We start from the raw sequence: 13924 nt of genomic DNA, 5'->3' as shown, positions 1-13924 counted from the left end.
TGTCCACTACTATTGTTAGTACAAGATTATAACATGTTACTCATCCTCGTTGACCTATTTGTTCATCTGTAAAATTAGCACTTTTTTTCCCCTAAAGGCCCACATTTCTCACAGGTCTTAAATCTTATGTTTCATATATACATGAAAAGTTAGGAATGACAGCCTTGACTTTCTTTTCTCTGTGTAGGCTTCAATCACATTCACTCATTTTCTTTCCTTTGATCCCTAAAGTCAGACCCAGAGGTATGCACAATCCATGCCAAACAACAGGTCATCTTAAGAGAAAAGAGCAGAGCTCAGATGTGGAAGGAAGCTTTGTAAAGATTTCAGAGACCAGCCCTTTGGTACAGACAGCATTGAGTCAGTGAAGATTCTAAAACTGTGCTGGTAGGTTTTATATCTTTGAATATTAGCAACCTGTCTCATTACTGTGGCCACACTGCCTTGGATTCTTTTCTTTTACATTATTTTGTTATTTTTAAAGTGTCTTGGATGGAGGCAAAGTAAGATGCTAGTACACGGAGGTATCATGGGGTTTCTGAGGCCTGATTTTGTCACAGGTGTTGGAATATTTGCCAAAATGTATCATCTCAGATAGTATATGTGTTATTTATATATAGACACACATATATAATTTAATAAAAATATGATTATAGATATTAATCAGTAGACAGTAGCATCGTAGAGTCTCCCCTTAGAGACATATTTCATTAAGACATGATTGTACAGATATTTAGTCCTATTAAGTGACAAATTACTATGATTAGCACTTTTGTAATGAGAGTTATCTAAAATATTTGAAAAACTACTTTGGCATAAATCACTTAGTCTATTCTGAACATTTAGTCAACTGTGGATAAAAGCATGCAAGCGTACACATGCAGTGTGCCACAATTTTAACTGTACTGGTTCCCATAAATAAATTACCAGGGCTGTTTCCAAGAAAAAATAATAATGAAATGAACTGGCTTGGATGTTATCATCATATTCATTCTAAGGTAGAGATTCTAGGGAAGAGAAAAATCAAACCAAAAGTGAAAAATAAAACATAAAGGGCAAAGAGGGTACTTGGAAAGTCCTCAAATTGATAATTAGCCTTATTTTCAGAATGCTTCTTTTATATTTTGCTGAATTAGATACATTTAAAAACTCTGTGAATACATGTACTTGATACCATATGACCTGTGTAGAGATATTTTGTCATACCCTAACTAAAGATTATTTTAAGAAAATAGCTTTGGCTTTCCAGTTTATATAGTACTTTTATAAACATTATCTCATTTGAAATAAAGGATTGTCTTACATCATTTGGATTACTTGGAATCCAATCTCATTTTTCCATTTCAGTTTTACCATGTAAGTGTTAATGTGAAAGGTAATAATTCTGTTGAAACACTATAAAATATAAATATTTTTTAACACTTATAAACACTATAAAAAATAAATATAAAAATTCTATTGTATAAGGCATATTAGTGGTTGGCCCTACTGTAGACTCTTTCTTATGCGTGAAGTCTCAAGAGAGTCCAACATCCCTGAGTTGCCTTTAAAAATTTTTTTTTGAGATGGAGTCTTGCTCTGTTGCCCAGGCTGGACTGCAGTGGTACGATCTCGGTTCACTGCAACCTCTGCCTGTTGGGTTCAAGCAATTCTCCTGCCTCAGCCTCCTGACTAGCTGGTACTACAGATGCATGCTGCCATGCCCGGCTAATTTTTTGTATTTTAGTAGAGACGAGGTTTCACCATGTTGCCCAGGCTGGTCTCGAACTCCCGAGCTCAGGCAATCCGCTTGCCTCGGCCTCCCAAATTGCTGGGATTATAGGCGTGAGCCACCACACCTGGCCCCTCATCTCTGAATTCCTTAATACCACTGTAGCATATAACTTCCTCATTAAATGCATAAAACTGAGGAGCAGACAACAGATATTACTTTGAGTTGCAGCTGCTGGGTGGTTGGCTAGGTGTACTCACTAGCAATCTCAGTGGCTTTTTCACCCTAGCCCGACAACCTGTGTGAGTCAGTCTGTGCCTTAAAATTCAAAATGATTATTTGCCACAGACCTTAACAATTCCTATCATTTGTTAGACACATGAATGTCCAAATCAAGATCTAGTACTGAGGTCAGCTGTAATACAAAGGCATATGGATAACTGTAGTAATAGTTCCCCCCTAATCTTTGTAACAGCTTTTTCTGCATTAGCAAACCATATTTATCACTTTACTGCACAATGAACCCACAGGGGGTGCTAATTGTTCATTAATTAAATTTTAGCCTTTCAACACTTTTGTATTCTCCAGTGGCCTTGTCTGCAGTGAAGTATACAGTGTGGCCTTTTCAGGCTGCCGAAAATTCGTGTTGGCGTTACTGCTGCCATGGATGTAATACAGGTGAAATTCAGCTCCAATAAGTGCCATTTGAGGACTGTTATAATTCCTGGTGACTGAAAGTTTTCCGGCCTTGGACCAAAGCCTACATGTTGGAAAAATAGTCAGTAAAGTCTAGTTTAACAAGACATAACATTCTGTTAGACCAGATGCTGCTTTGAAATAGAATTTGATTTCATTGTTTGAAAAGTCTGGTGGTTTATAGCAGTTCTTCCAAAACCATTAACATGGTGGAATGAAGTTTCTAAGATCCATCATTCCCTAACGAAGCCATTTCCAAACTTACTTTTCTCACTGGAAGAATCCCCTTTTACCTTCTGCTTCCCCAGTGAAGAAGTTAATTTAAAATCACTCGTGATTAACTTGGTAGCATTGAGAAATTTACTGAGTATTTTTGAAAAGTGTTGGTCATCCTTCAAAGCTTGATACGTATATTTCACACTAGTGCAAAGGATTTTGAAGTGAAATAGAATTGGCCTCAAGGAATTTCTAAATAAGCCAAATAGTCACTTATAGAATGGTGCTGGCACTATGGAATGTGGCTTCTGGACTTGGAATGCAGGCCTTTTCGTTGTGTGGATCTTACAACACTAATGAATTAATCACAACTTGCCAGTGTGTGTAGCTATTAACAAATGAACTACTGCACATTGATTTTCAAGATATCTGTGAGTAGCATTCAGAAGATTTTTTTCTGGAATATTTTTGTTTGTTTACTTTTATTTATTGCTAATATTGTTATTTACAAAGAATGATAATATTGTTAATAAATTAATCCATATTAATTTAATAACGATAATATTGTTTATTAAATTGTTATTTAAATGATATTGTTAAATAATTGTTCTTTATTTTTGTGTATTTTTATTTATAAACAGGAATGCCCTTTAAGTCATTAAAAATTTTTACAATCTCAATATGAAAACTGCAACAACTAAATTGCAGTTAATTTTGATTCCTGTCTGCTGTTCTCACATTTATGAGTTATCATTTATCACTTATCACTTACAGGTAACTTTGGCTTTCATAGTAGTAGTCATAATGTAATACATTTTTATATTTTAGCAGTACAGAAAACTCCTTCATATAATATCATGCTTGATTCTTATAATACCTCATATGTTGAGGCAGCTGAAATTTTTCTGATATTATAGACAAGGAAATCAAAACTTCAAAAAATGTGGTTTCTAAAGTTCGTAAGCCAATATTAGACCTGAACACATAGTAGGTGCATAATAAATGTTGATTAAATCAATGAATTAAAGCAATGAAAAACAGCTTAAAATTCTTTGTGATATGAGGTCATATATAAACACAAGAGTACATAGTAACTAATAAATGCCTTCTAACTCAAAATAATAGAGAGAAAAAAAAGAATGCAGACTCAGGAAATCCACTCTGGTGATGTCTGTCATTATTCAAGGAAAGACCAACATGTTAAACGGTTTAGAACACCCTCAGTCACAGCCCTGTAAACAGATGTGTAATACACAGTTGCCAATTATTGAACGCCAAGAGGTGGGTGCTTATCATTAGTTATATATATTTTTAAGTGAGCCAAAAGATAGAAAAAGAAAAGCAGTTCTCACCCCCCACATAATTGGAAACCACTTTTCCTTCTGTCTGGCTTCAGAAACACAATGTCTTGATTTCCGTGCGAGAGACGATGACTGTTCTTTAACTGGTTTCACGTCAGCTTTTTCCTCTGATTGGAGAGGTGGAGTTAAGTGTGAACTGCTTAAGAATGCACTGTTTTCTATTTAATTTGGCTGCAGAAGATGGAATTCATTGAGCTCCGTCTGTTCAAATGAACTTTAAGCAACAGCAAGCAAAACATTTGTACTTCTCTCTGCACACGCAGTCGCAATGTGTCTGCTGAAAGAATGAATGTGAAGCCCAGGATTACCTAAGGAGAGCCATGGAGATGTGATAACAACTCCTTATCTCTTTGTTGGCTCATCTGAAGTGTTAAAGTGTTGTTGGGGAAAAGCAAGCCTCTTTTTTGCTAGGGAGTATTGAGGGCAAAAAAAAACCCAAAAAACAAACAAACAAGAAAACCCTCTAAGCTTGAGCGCTGATATTTGGAATTCATCTTAAGACTGTTAAAAAATGTGCACCACCAATTCCCGCTCCGCACAGCTGCTGTTATTAATGGGTGACCACCCTTTTTCCTCATAACCTAACTGTTAATTCATTTAATTGGTCCTTCTAGAACAGTTCGAAATATTACAGAATTTAAAAGCATCTGCGAATTATAAATAATTTTAAAGTTCACATTTCTCATTTGAACACCCAGTAAAGGGTATTCGTTTTCAGGTAGTTAAATAAGTTATATGACAAAGGAGTGAATTTAATATGGAGCTGCTGATTTTTTTTTTTAAAGTAGCATCATAGTTATTAACGTTGCAACTTTTCTAGAACTGTTGACATTTCTATGGAGAATGAAGGGAAGCAATTGCGTAATAATGCATAATAGTTTTTTTTTTTTTTTTTTTTTAGCATGACCTTATCTTTTAGCAATTTAAATCATTGCTTTAAAAATGTATTTTGTAATTTGGTTAGAGGATTTTAAATATGATGGTGTAAAATTGTTACTGTGTTGGCATTGAAGTAATGTGACAAACACCCTTGTTACCTGTGTCTATTAAACATGCATTTCAAAATATTGTCCTCTTTAAGTACAACCCGACTTCTCTTAGCGTTTGTGCACACCTGTGTATTTCCCCCAGGAGTTTCAGCTTATATTAAAGTGTCTCAGGTAGCTAATGACTGAAAAAGTACTGTGAATTCTATTTAGTAAGAAATTTCAGAACTGCTCCTATAACCTGCTGGCAGAAGTAAAGAATTACGTAAGGCAAGTGGGGGAAACCTGAAATTTTGTTTTGGTCTCAAGTCTTACCCCATTGTTTGATCCTCAAGAAAAAAAAATCTACTGAATGAACTTACCATGATGCTAAATAATGCAATTTTTGTATTGCTCATGTTTTAAGGAGCAGAGAGGTGTAAACCACATTCTTGGCTTCAGAATTCCATGGGAAAACACTTGTACCAAGGTTACCTGCCTGTAAAGACCCAATATTATATCCCGTGTTTGATAATTTAAGGCTTGGAACATAGTAAGCATGGATTTATGGTCCATTAACATTTAGATATCACCAACTGATTATCTTTTATTTTCTTGCTAGCTGCATATACAACTGTGAACGCTAAAGGCACTGTAGATTGCCATTGAGTCAGTCCTTAAAACTAATATTCCAGAGATTGCATTAAAGGAAAGAAAATATTAAAATATGTTTATACTATACTCATAGAAGCTTACACATGGAAACAGAAATACATGCAACACATATAAATCTTTTTGTTTACATATGCAGCTTTTCTTCCAGCCATGATAAGGTGCCCTAGAAACATTCACTAATCTTTGTAACACCCCAGAGGGTAAGTAGCAAGAATTATTATCTTCATATTGCAGGTGAAATACCTAGGTAGGGGCAGATTAAATGACTTGGCCAGGTCACTCTCTAAGTCAGTGATGAAGCTAGAAATAAAACTCCAGACTCTTGACTTTTAGTTCCTACACAAGTACCAGACCCATCAGTATTTGTACTTCTTCTCCTCACTTGTAAAGTAACCATTGATATAAATCCTGTCCCTGTTAAGGAAATCTTGCTGTGTGGCACTAGCACACATGATACTGAGTCCCCGATGGGCAGTTAAGAGGGTACTCTGCTGTTGCAATGAACAAGCTCAGGTAGCAAAAGGATATTGTTAAGGCAATTTCTTGCAGACCAGGCCTTATGAAGAACATTATCAGAAGTTTCCATAACTTCAGAGAAAGTATTTTCATCTGCTTTCTTACATTAGTTTCTCTAGAATAATTTCAGATTGCCCCTAGTGTTGGAATCAATCTTCTGAAAGTCTTGGTCCCTGTCCTCAGGAAGTGTATGTCCTACACAAATTAAGACCTGCTTAATCATAAACAAAGTAAGCATTGACATTAGTCTAACCCTCCTGCACATATTCTCTTCCTGTCTCTTTGATCTTATTTTTTAATTTCTGGCTAATTTGATTAGTCTTGAACACCAGCGAGTGGCCAGAACCCTCAGCATTTCTCTTCCACAATGGCAGACCGTAAACTGAGACTGTCAGACCCTCATTTGTGTGCTTGTCTGTCCATCAGCAGGAGCTGGGATCAAATCACGTCCAGTCTCTGCTTCCTCCTCCCCAGGTTGGCCCACACGAGGGGCTGATGGCTCACGTCACAAAGGTACTCTGTGTTCTGGTGCCTTTTTTCTATGGAATAACTCCTTCTAGTATGACTTCACTTTTCTGTTAGTGAGCACTTTCCCCCATAAATATGCCTGAACAGGTGTTAACTCTGCTGCTAACTGAGTTTCCAGCTGTCCTCCTCCAACACAGACCCAGCAAAATCTGTTGTTTCGTCCTTTTAGGCAGACTAGAGAAGCGCCGAGCCTGAGATGGAGGTCTTCCTTGCAGGATATGGCCGTTCTGCTGCCAGAAGATGGTCCGGAAAGCCTGGCTGGCTAACAAAGACAGGCCTTCAGCGGCTGGGTGTAGTTCCAGTTCTGCATCCCCTTTGGCAGAAACACAGAGGCTGCTGCAGTGTGGCCAGCCAGCGAAATGAGGAAATAAGGACCTCTTTTATTTACTCAGGCTGCTGAATCATGGGCATTCCTGTCTGCTTGGAGAAAAGTCAGGCGGCTCTACTTTCCACTGGAAGTCTCAGGAGTGTTGGAGACTTTCATCTCGGAGTGTTCACACACTTGTTTTAATGTGCTTTATGGAAATGGTGAAACTCAGCAAGTACAGTTGCTGTAGAAAAACATCTGCACTCACCATGCACACACATTTGCATCTTTAAATAGACTTTTTAGGCCACGGAGCTGGTTTCCAGCAAAGCTTTTTCGGCAGTAAGAGCTACAGCTCTCGGAGAGTCAGCTCAAGTGAAGTGACTGGTTTCAAAAATTAAAATTTAACATGGACATGTTAAGTATTTCACATTGAAATGCAGAAAACTTGCTATCACACAGAAAGACAGTCCCTGCAAGTAGCACTTAGTGCCGAGGGGAAAAAAAGTTAAAGTTGATTCAGGAACCTGAGTTGAAAGAATCCTCTACAGTTTCTTCCACGTGTAAAAAGAAATTGACATCGTTTAAACCTATATTCACCATTTAAGCATAGTTTGCGCTGTGGCTGCCAAAAAGCCTAAGTTAATGGGGATGGATAACTCTCTAAGACTTAGGTAGACCTCAGAGTATGTTGGCAGGGAGACCATCACCACAAAAGTCTTGGAGGAGTCTGATACCTGAAGAGCGTGGACCAACCCGCTGGGAGTAGTGAGTCCCTGTGTGTTCTTGGGAGAATACAATCCATTTACAGTGCTGGCAAATGAGAGTTTTACATTTTATATTTTAAAACAGAAATTAGCCTTTCAGGGAAACTTTATTTTTCTACAAATATCATTCCTTGCTCAAACTCTTTTCTTCCGCTCGATCCCCAAGCCTTATGGCTTCTACAGAGGGTTTTGTGTAATTTCCTTTACAAAGACATGTAATGGGGACTGGAGAGAAGAAGGAAAAGGTTTCTAGCTCTCTTGAATCCTGGTTAAAACCTTGATCCTAACCTTCAGTTCACTTGACATGTCATTGAAATTTACAAGCTTAGGAGAACAGTTATATAATAGATATAGTCAGGCATGGACCACAGACAAGAAGCTGATTTAAGCATGGTGTTAGGGATTGCATAATTTGTATAATGGTCCATTGCTCTATAATTCTTCATGTATTTGTATAAAAATATATCATACCTGGACACAATCTGCAATTTAATAATAAATTCGCTTGCTCAATTTTCAGGCTCGATAGTTACATCCTTCTAGGCTAGATGCATTACAAATTCTGATTCACTGTTTTCCTCAAATGTATAAATGAGAAGGTGTGTTTGAAAATATTTTAAAAAATGAAATAGCAGGATTTAAGCCTAAAAGATAAATGTGAAATGTGATAGATTTTACCTAGAATGTTGAGCACATTTAATAGATAGCCTTTTTTTTTTTTTTTTCCAATTAGGGTAAATATTTGAAACCTTGATTTGTTTCAGGTATATTAGCATTAGGTGACAACACTTTTTTAAGGGGAAAACTAGATCATTATTGAGTTTTTTTGCTTTTAGTTAAAAAAATTTTTTTTGTATGTTGAGTGGTGAGTTGAGTTTATCTGCATATATTCCTGGTGTATTCACTTTAAGTAGAAATCACATCCACATCCATCAGACCCTTTCTTATGCTGGAAACATGTTGGGTTATAGAGTCATATAAATGAGGATGCAAAATCGTGTGGTTTTCAACTTGTACGGCGACGCTTTGTTGCAGTGGGCAGGGATCCAGGAATGGTGTTTGGTTGTTTTCTCAGAGTGAGAGGGTTGCCATCTGGCATTGATAGTGAGATGGTGTTGTCATCAGTTTCTAGATGCAGGAAAGGAATGATCCTCATCTGTTTCCTGTGGATAAGGAAGAGGCTGACAATCTAGTAAAATCTTGTTACCTTAAAGAAAGCAGACATGGAATTCGTTTACATAATGCTTACCAGTTTCTACTTTTATGTTCACCATTTAGCTTGCTAGTGAACTTCAGCTTTGAAGAATTTAAAAACGTATTTGATCATACTCTAATTGAATACCATTAGAATATTCTAATAATGCTCTAATTGAGCCTCTTATTCTAACTGAAACACTATCCCCACCAGCTCCACTCCATGGTCTTTACTTGTATGTTTTTTTGAAAAATTGTGCTCCTTTGGAGAGTGAAAAGCTTTTAAAATTTCTTCTGATCGTGAATAATAGGTTGTGAAAAGCAAAAAAGAGGTTTCACAACCTGTTTTGAGATGGTCTTATTTTCCACTTGGATATCAAGAAGGCAACAGAAATAACAGTGCACATCTGCTAAGAAAATAGTTTTTAAAATCACCTAATAGAAGGTAACGTTCCTTTATGAATAACTTGCTAACTTTATATCTGGCTCTCAGTCTTGTTTGTCTTCTTTTTGTCACTCATAAATCTTTCAGCATTTACCATAATCATTTATCACTTTTCCTGTTTCCAGTTTTTCACAAGTTGCTTTGTCTCTGCTCACCTCAAAGTGCAGGTCCTGTTTAGCTAAGGAAGTTCAGCCGGCTGAAGCTTTTGCAAAAGGAAGATATGGTGGGCCACCTCTTGAACTTTCCAAACAAAATCCACTATTAAAATCTGGCCCTTGTGAAACTCTCATTTTTTCTTGATCCTAGCTGATCCTAGCTACATGTAATATCTAGCAGTACCCTTCTAACATTTAATAATCCATTTTCTGGCCTATGGTATTCGAATTTCAGTTATTGAAGAAATCCTGGTTGTCTTTCATTACACAAGACATAATTATTATTGTGTTTTCTGTCTTCTTTCATGTGCTTACTTTTTAATATTTTTTTGCTGAAAGCAATAAGGTCTGTATCAATAAGAACCCCATAAAAGATTTTGGTCTTCAGAATTGCCTTTTTATATAAAAACAAGCAAAATGCAGAGGGAATTTTTTATTAAATATTAGACATCTGGGTTGACTGCATTAATTTTAAATCATTCCTGTAATATTTCCTCTTTTCATTTGGTTCTTCAGATGCTCACATAATATGCAAATCATTTTAGAATGAATACAAAAGAAACATTAAATATATTAAAATCTGCATTTTAATAAAATTGTCAATGTGTAATATATACCTTGCTTCTAAGGAAGAATGATAAAAAGTAATAAAAGGGTAATTTAGACATAGAACTATTTAATATCCTCTTATATTTTACAACTCAACAAAAAGTAAATGCAGAATAACTGCTTTGGGCTCAGATTTGAAAATGTCTCGCTCAAATATTCTCTCTTTCATTTCTTTTTTTTCTTGAAAGGTTCAAGAGGGTCCAACTCTGTGTGCTGGTTGAAATGGTACGGTAAACTCACTCTTGAATCTCAACATGTCAGATGAAATGTGTCATTGCTTCTTGTTGCAGATGGAGTGGATGTTGAAGATGATCCGACTTGCTCTTGGCCAGCTTCCTCACCTTCCAGCAAGGATCAGACTTCCCCTAGCCATGGAGAAGGTTGTGATTTTGGAGAGGAAGAAGGTGGCCCTGGGCTTCCATACCCATGTCAATTCTGTGACAAGTCGTTTAGCCGCCTCAGCTACCTAAAGCACCATGAGCAGAGTCACAGCGACAAACTGCCTTTCAAATGCACCTACTGCAGTAGGCTGTTCAAACACAAGCGCAGCCGAGATCGCCACATAAAACTCCACACCGGGGACAAGAAGTACCACTGCAGTGAATGTGATGCTGCGTTTTCCAGAAGTGATCACTTGAAGATCCACTTAAAGACTCACACTTCCAACAAGCCATATAAATGTGCCATTTGTCGCCGTGGGTTTCTGTCCTCTAGTTCCTTACACGGACACATGCAGGTTCACGAGAGGAACAAGGACGGCTCCCAGTCTGGTTCCAGGATGGAGGACTGGAAGATGAAGGACACTCAGAAGTGCAGTCAGTGTGAGGAAGGCTTTGACTTCCCAGAAGACCTCCAAAAACACATTGCAGAGTGCCACCCCGAATGCTCCCCAAACGAGGACCGAGCGGCCCTCCAGTGTGTCTACTGCCACGAGCTCTTCGTAGAGGAGACCTCCCTCATGAACCACATGGAGCAGGTGCATGGCGGGGAGAAGAAGAACTCATGCAGCATTTGTTCTGAGAGTTTCCACACAGTTGAGGAACTGTACAGCCACATGGACAGTCACCAGCAACCGGAGTCGTGCAATCACAGCAACAGCCCTTCCCTGGTCACGGTGGGCTACACCTCCGTGTCCAGTACGACTCCAGATTCCAACCTCTCAGTGGACAGCTCAACCATGGTGGAAGCCGCCCCGCCAATCCCAAAGAGTCGAGGGAGGAAGAGGGCCGCTCAGCAAACCCCTGACATGACTGGTCCCTCGAGTAAACAAGCAAAAGTTACCTACAGCTGTATTTACTGCAACAAGCAATTATTTTCAAGTCTTGCAGTTCTGCAGATTCACCTGAAAACTATGCACTTAGATAAGCCAGAACAGGCCCATATTTGTCAGTATTGCTTGGAGGTCCTGCCCTCACTCTATAACCTAAATGAACATCTTAAGCAAGTGCATGAAGCTCAGGACCCAGGTCTGATTGTTTCTGCCATGCCTGCCATTGTCTACCAGTGTAACTTCTGTTCCGAAGTTGTCAACGACCTCAACACTCTTCAGGAACACATCCGATGTTCTCATGGATTTGCAAACCCCGCAGCTAAAGATAGTAATGCATTCTTTTGTCCCCATTGCTATATGGGTTTTCTCACTGACTCTTCCCTCGAAGAGCATATTAGACAGGTTCATTGTGACCTCAGTGGCTCCCGATTTGGGTCTCCAGTGCTTGGGACTCCCAAAGAACCAGTAGTAGAAGTCTATTCTTGTTCCTATTGTACTAATTCACCAATATTCAACAGCGTTCTTAAGCTGAACAAACATATCAAAGAGAATCATAAAAACATTCCCTTGGCCCTGAATTATATCCACAATGGGAAGAAATCCAGGGCCTTAAGCCCCCTATCTCCTGTGGCCATAGAGCAGACATCTCTTAAGATGATGCAGGCAGTAGGAGGTGCACCTGCACGTCCAGCTGGAGAATATATCTGTAATCAGTGTGGTGCTAAGTACACATCCCTAGACAGCTTTCAGACTCACCTAAAAACTCATCTCGACACTGTGCTTCCAAAATTGACCTGTCCTCAGTGCAACAAGGAATTCCCCAACCAAGAATCCTTGCTGAAGCATGTTACCATTCACTTTATGATCACCTCAACGTATTACATCTGTGAAAGTTGTGACAAGCAATTCACATCAGTGGATGACCTTCAGAAACACCTGCTGGACATGCACACCTTTGTCTTCTTTCGCTGCACCCTCTGTCAGGAAGTTTTTGACTCAAAAGTCTCCATTCAGCTCCACTTGGCTGTGAAGCACAGTAACGAAAAGAAAGTCTATAGGTGCACATCTTGCAACTGGGACTTCCGCAATGAGACTGACTTGCAGCTCCATGTGAAACACAACCACCTGGAAAACCAAGGGAAGGTGCATAAGTGCATTTTCTGCGGTGAGTCCTTTGGCACCGAGGTGGAGCTGCAATGCCACATCACCACTCACAGTAAGAAGTACAACTGCAAGTTCTGTAGCAAAGCCTTCCACGCGATCATTTTGTTAGAAAAACACTTGCGAGAAAAACACTGTGTGTTCGAAACCAAGACACCCAACTGTGGAACAAATGGAGCTTCTGAGCAAGTGCAGAAAGAGGAAGTGGAGCTGCAGACTTTGCTGACCAACAGCCAGGAGTCCCACAACAGTCACGATGGGAGCGAAGAAGACGTCGACACCTCTGAGCCTATGTACGGCTGCGACATTTGTGGGGCAGCCTACACTATGGAAACTTTGCTGCAGAATCACCAGCTCCGAGACCACAACATCAGACCTGGAGAAAGTGCCATCGTGAAAAAGAAAGCTGAGCTCATTAAAGGGAATTACAAGTGCAACGTGTGCTCTCGAACCTTCTTCTCCGAAAATGGCCTCCGTGAACATATGCAGACCCACCTAGGCCCTGTCAAACACTACATGTGCCCTATTTGCGGAGAGCGGTTTCCCTCCCTTTTAACTCTTACTGAACACAAAGTCACGCATAGTAAGAGTCTTGATACTGGAAACTGCCGGATTTGCAAGATGCCTCTCCAGAGTGAAGAGGAGTTTTTAGAGCATTGCCAAATGCACCCTGACTTGAGGAATTCCCTGACGGGCTTTCGCTGCGTGGTGTGCATGCAGACAGTGACCTCCACCTTGGAACTCAAAATCCATGGGACATTCCACATGCAAAAGACAGGGAATGGGTCTGCAGTTCAGACCACAGGGCGTGGCCAGCACGTTCAAAAACTGTACAAGTGCGCATCTTGCCTCAAAGAATTCCGTTCCAAGCAAGATCTGGTGAAACTTGACATCAACGGCCTGCCATATGGTCTGTGTGCTGGCTGCGTGAATCTCAGTAAGAGCGCCAGCCCAGGCATTAACGTCCCTCCCGGCACGAACAGACCAGGCTTGGGCCAGAATGAGAATCTGAGTGCCATCGAGGGAAAAGGCAAGGTGGGAGGACTGAAGACGCGCTGCTCTAGCTGCAACGTTAAGTTTGAGTCTGAAAGTGAACTCCAGAACCACATCCAAACCGTCCACCGAGAGCTTGTGCCAGACAGCAACAGCACACAGTTGAAAACGCCCCAAGTATCACCAATGCCCAGAATCAGTCCCTCCCAGTCGGATGAGGTAACTCGCCTTTTTAAATGTTTGCTATTTAACCTCCTCAAGAAATGGTCCCTACTTTATGTTTACACTCTCCACAGCTTTATTTATTGTCATGGGCCAAAAGATGCTTAGATTGAAATGCAATGGTTTTTTTCCC

General features: G+C 39.4%; 1 protein-coding gene across 5 annotated transcripts in view; it reads left to right on the top strand.

Moving 5' to 3' along the window:
* The window catches only part of ZNF521 (zinc finger protein 521), a 292767-nt gene that overhangs the window by 114119 nt on the left and 164724 nt on the right, over positions 1-13924 (top strand). For all 5 annotated transcript variants that reach the window (XR_004180038.1, XM_031658747.1, XM_031658745.1 and 2 more), the window contains one exon: positions 10436-13788. Coding sequence is in view for 4 of the 5 variants with exons in the window: in XM_031658747.1 (XP_031514607.1) it covers positions 10436-13788 (3353 nt within the window). In the remaining variant the exon portion in view is untranslated. The remainder of the gene's footprint in view (positions 1-10435; positions 13789-13924) is intronic.

This window comes from Papio anubis, chromosome 19 (assembly GCF_008728515.1).
Source record: "Papio anubis isolate 15944 chromosome 19, Panubis1.0, whole genome shotgun sequence".
NCBI classification, from domain to species: Eukaryota; Metazoa; Chordata; class Mammalia; order Primates; family Cercopithecidae; genus Papio; species Papio anubis.
The sequence above is the reverse complement of the archived record's forward strand: the minus strand, read 5'-3'. Positions and strand labels throughout refer to the sequence as shown.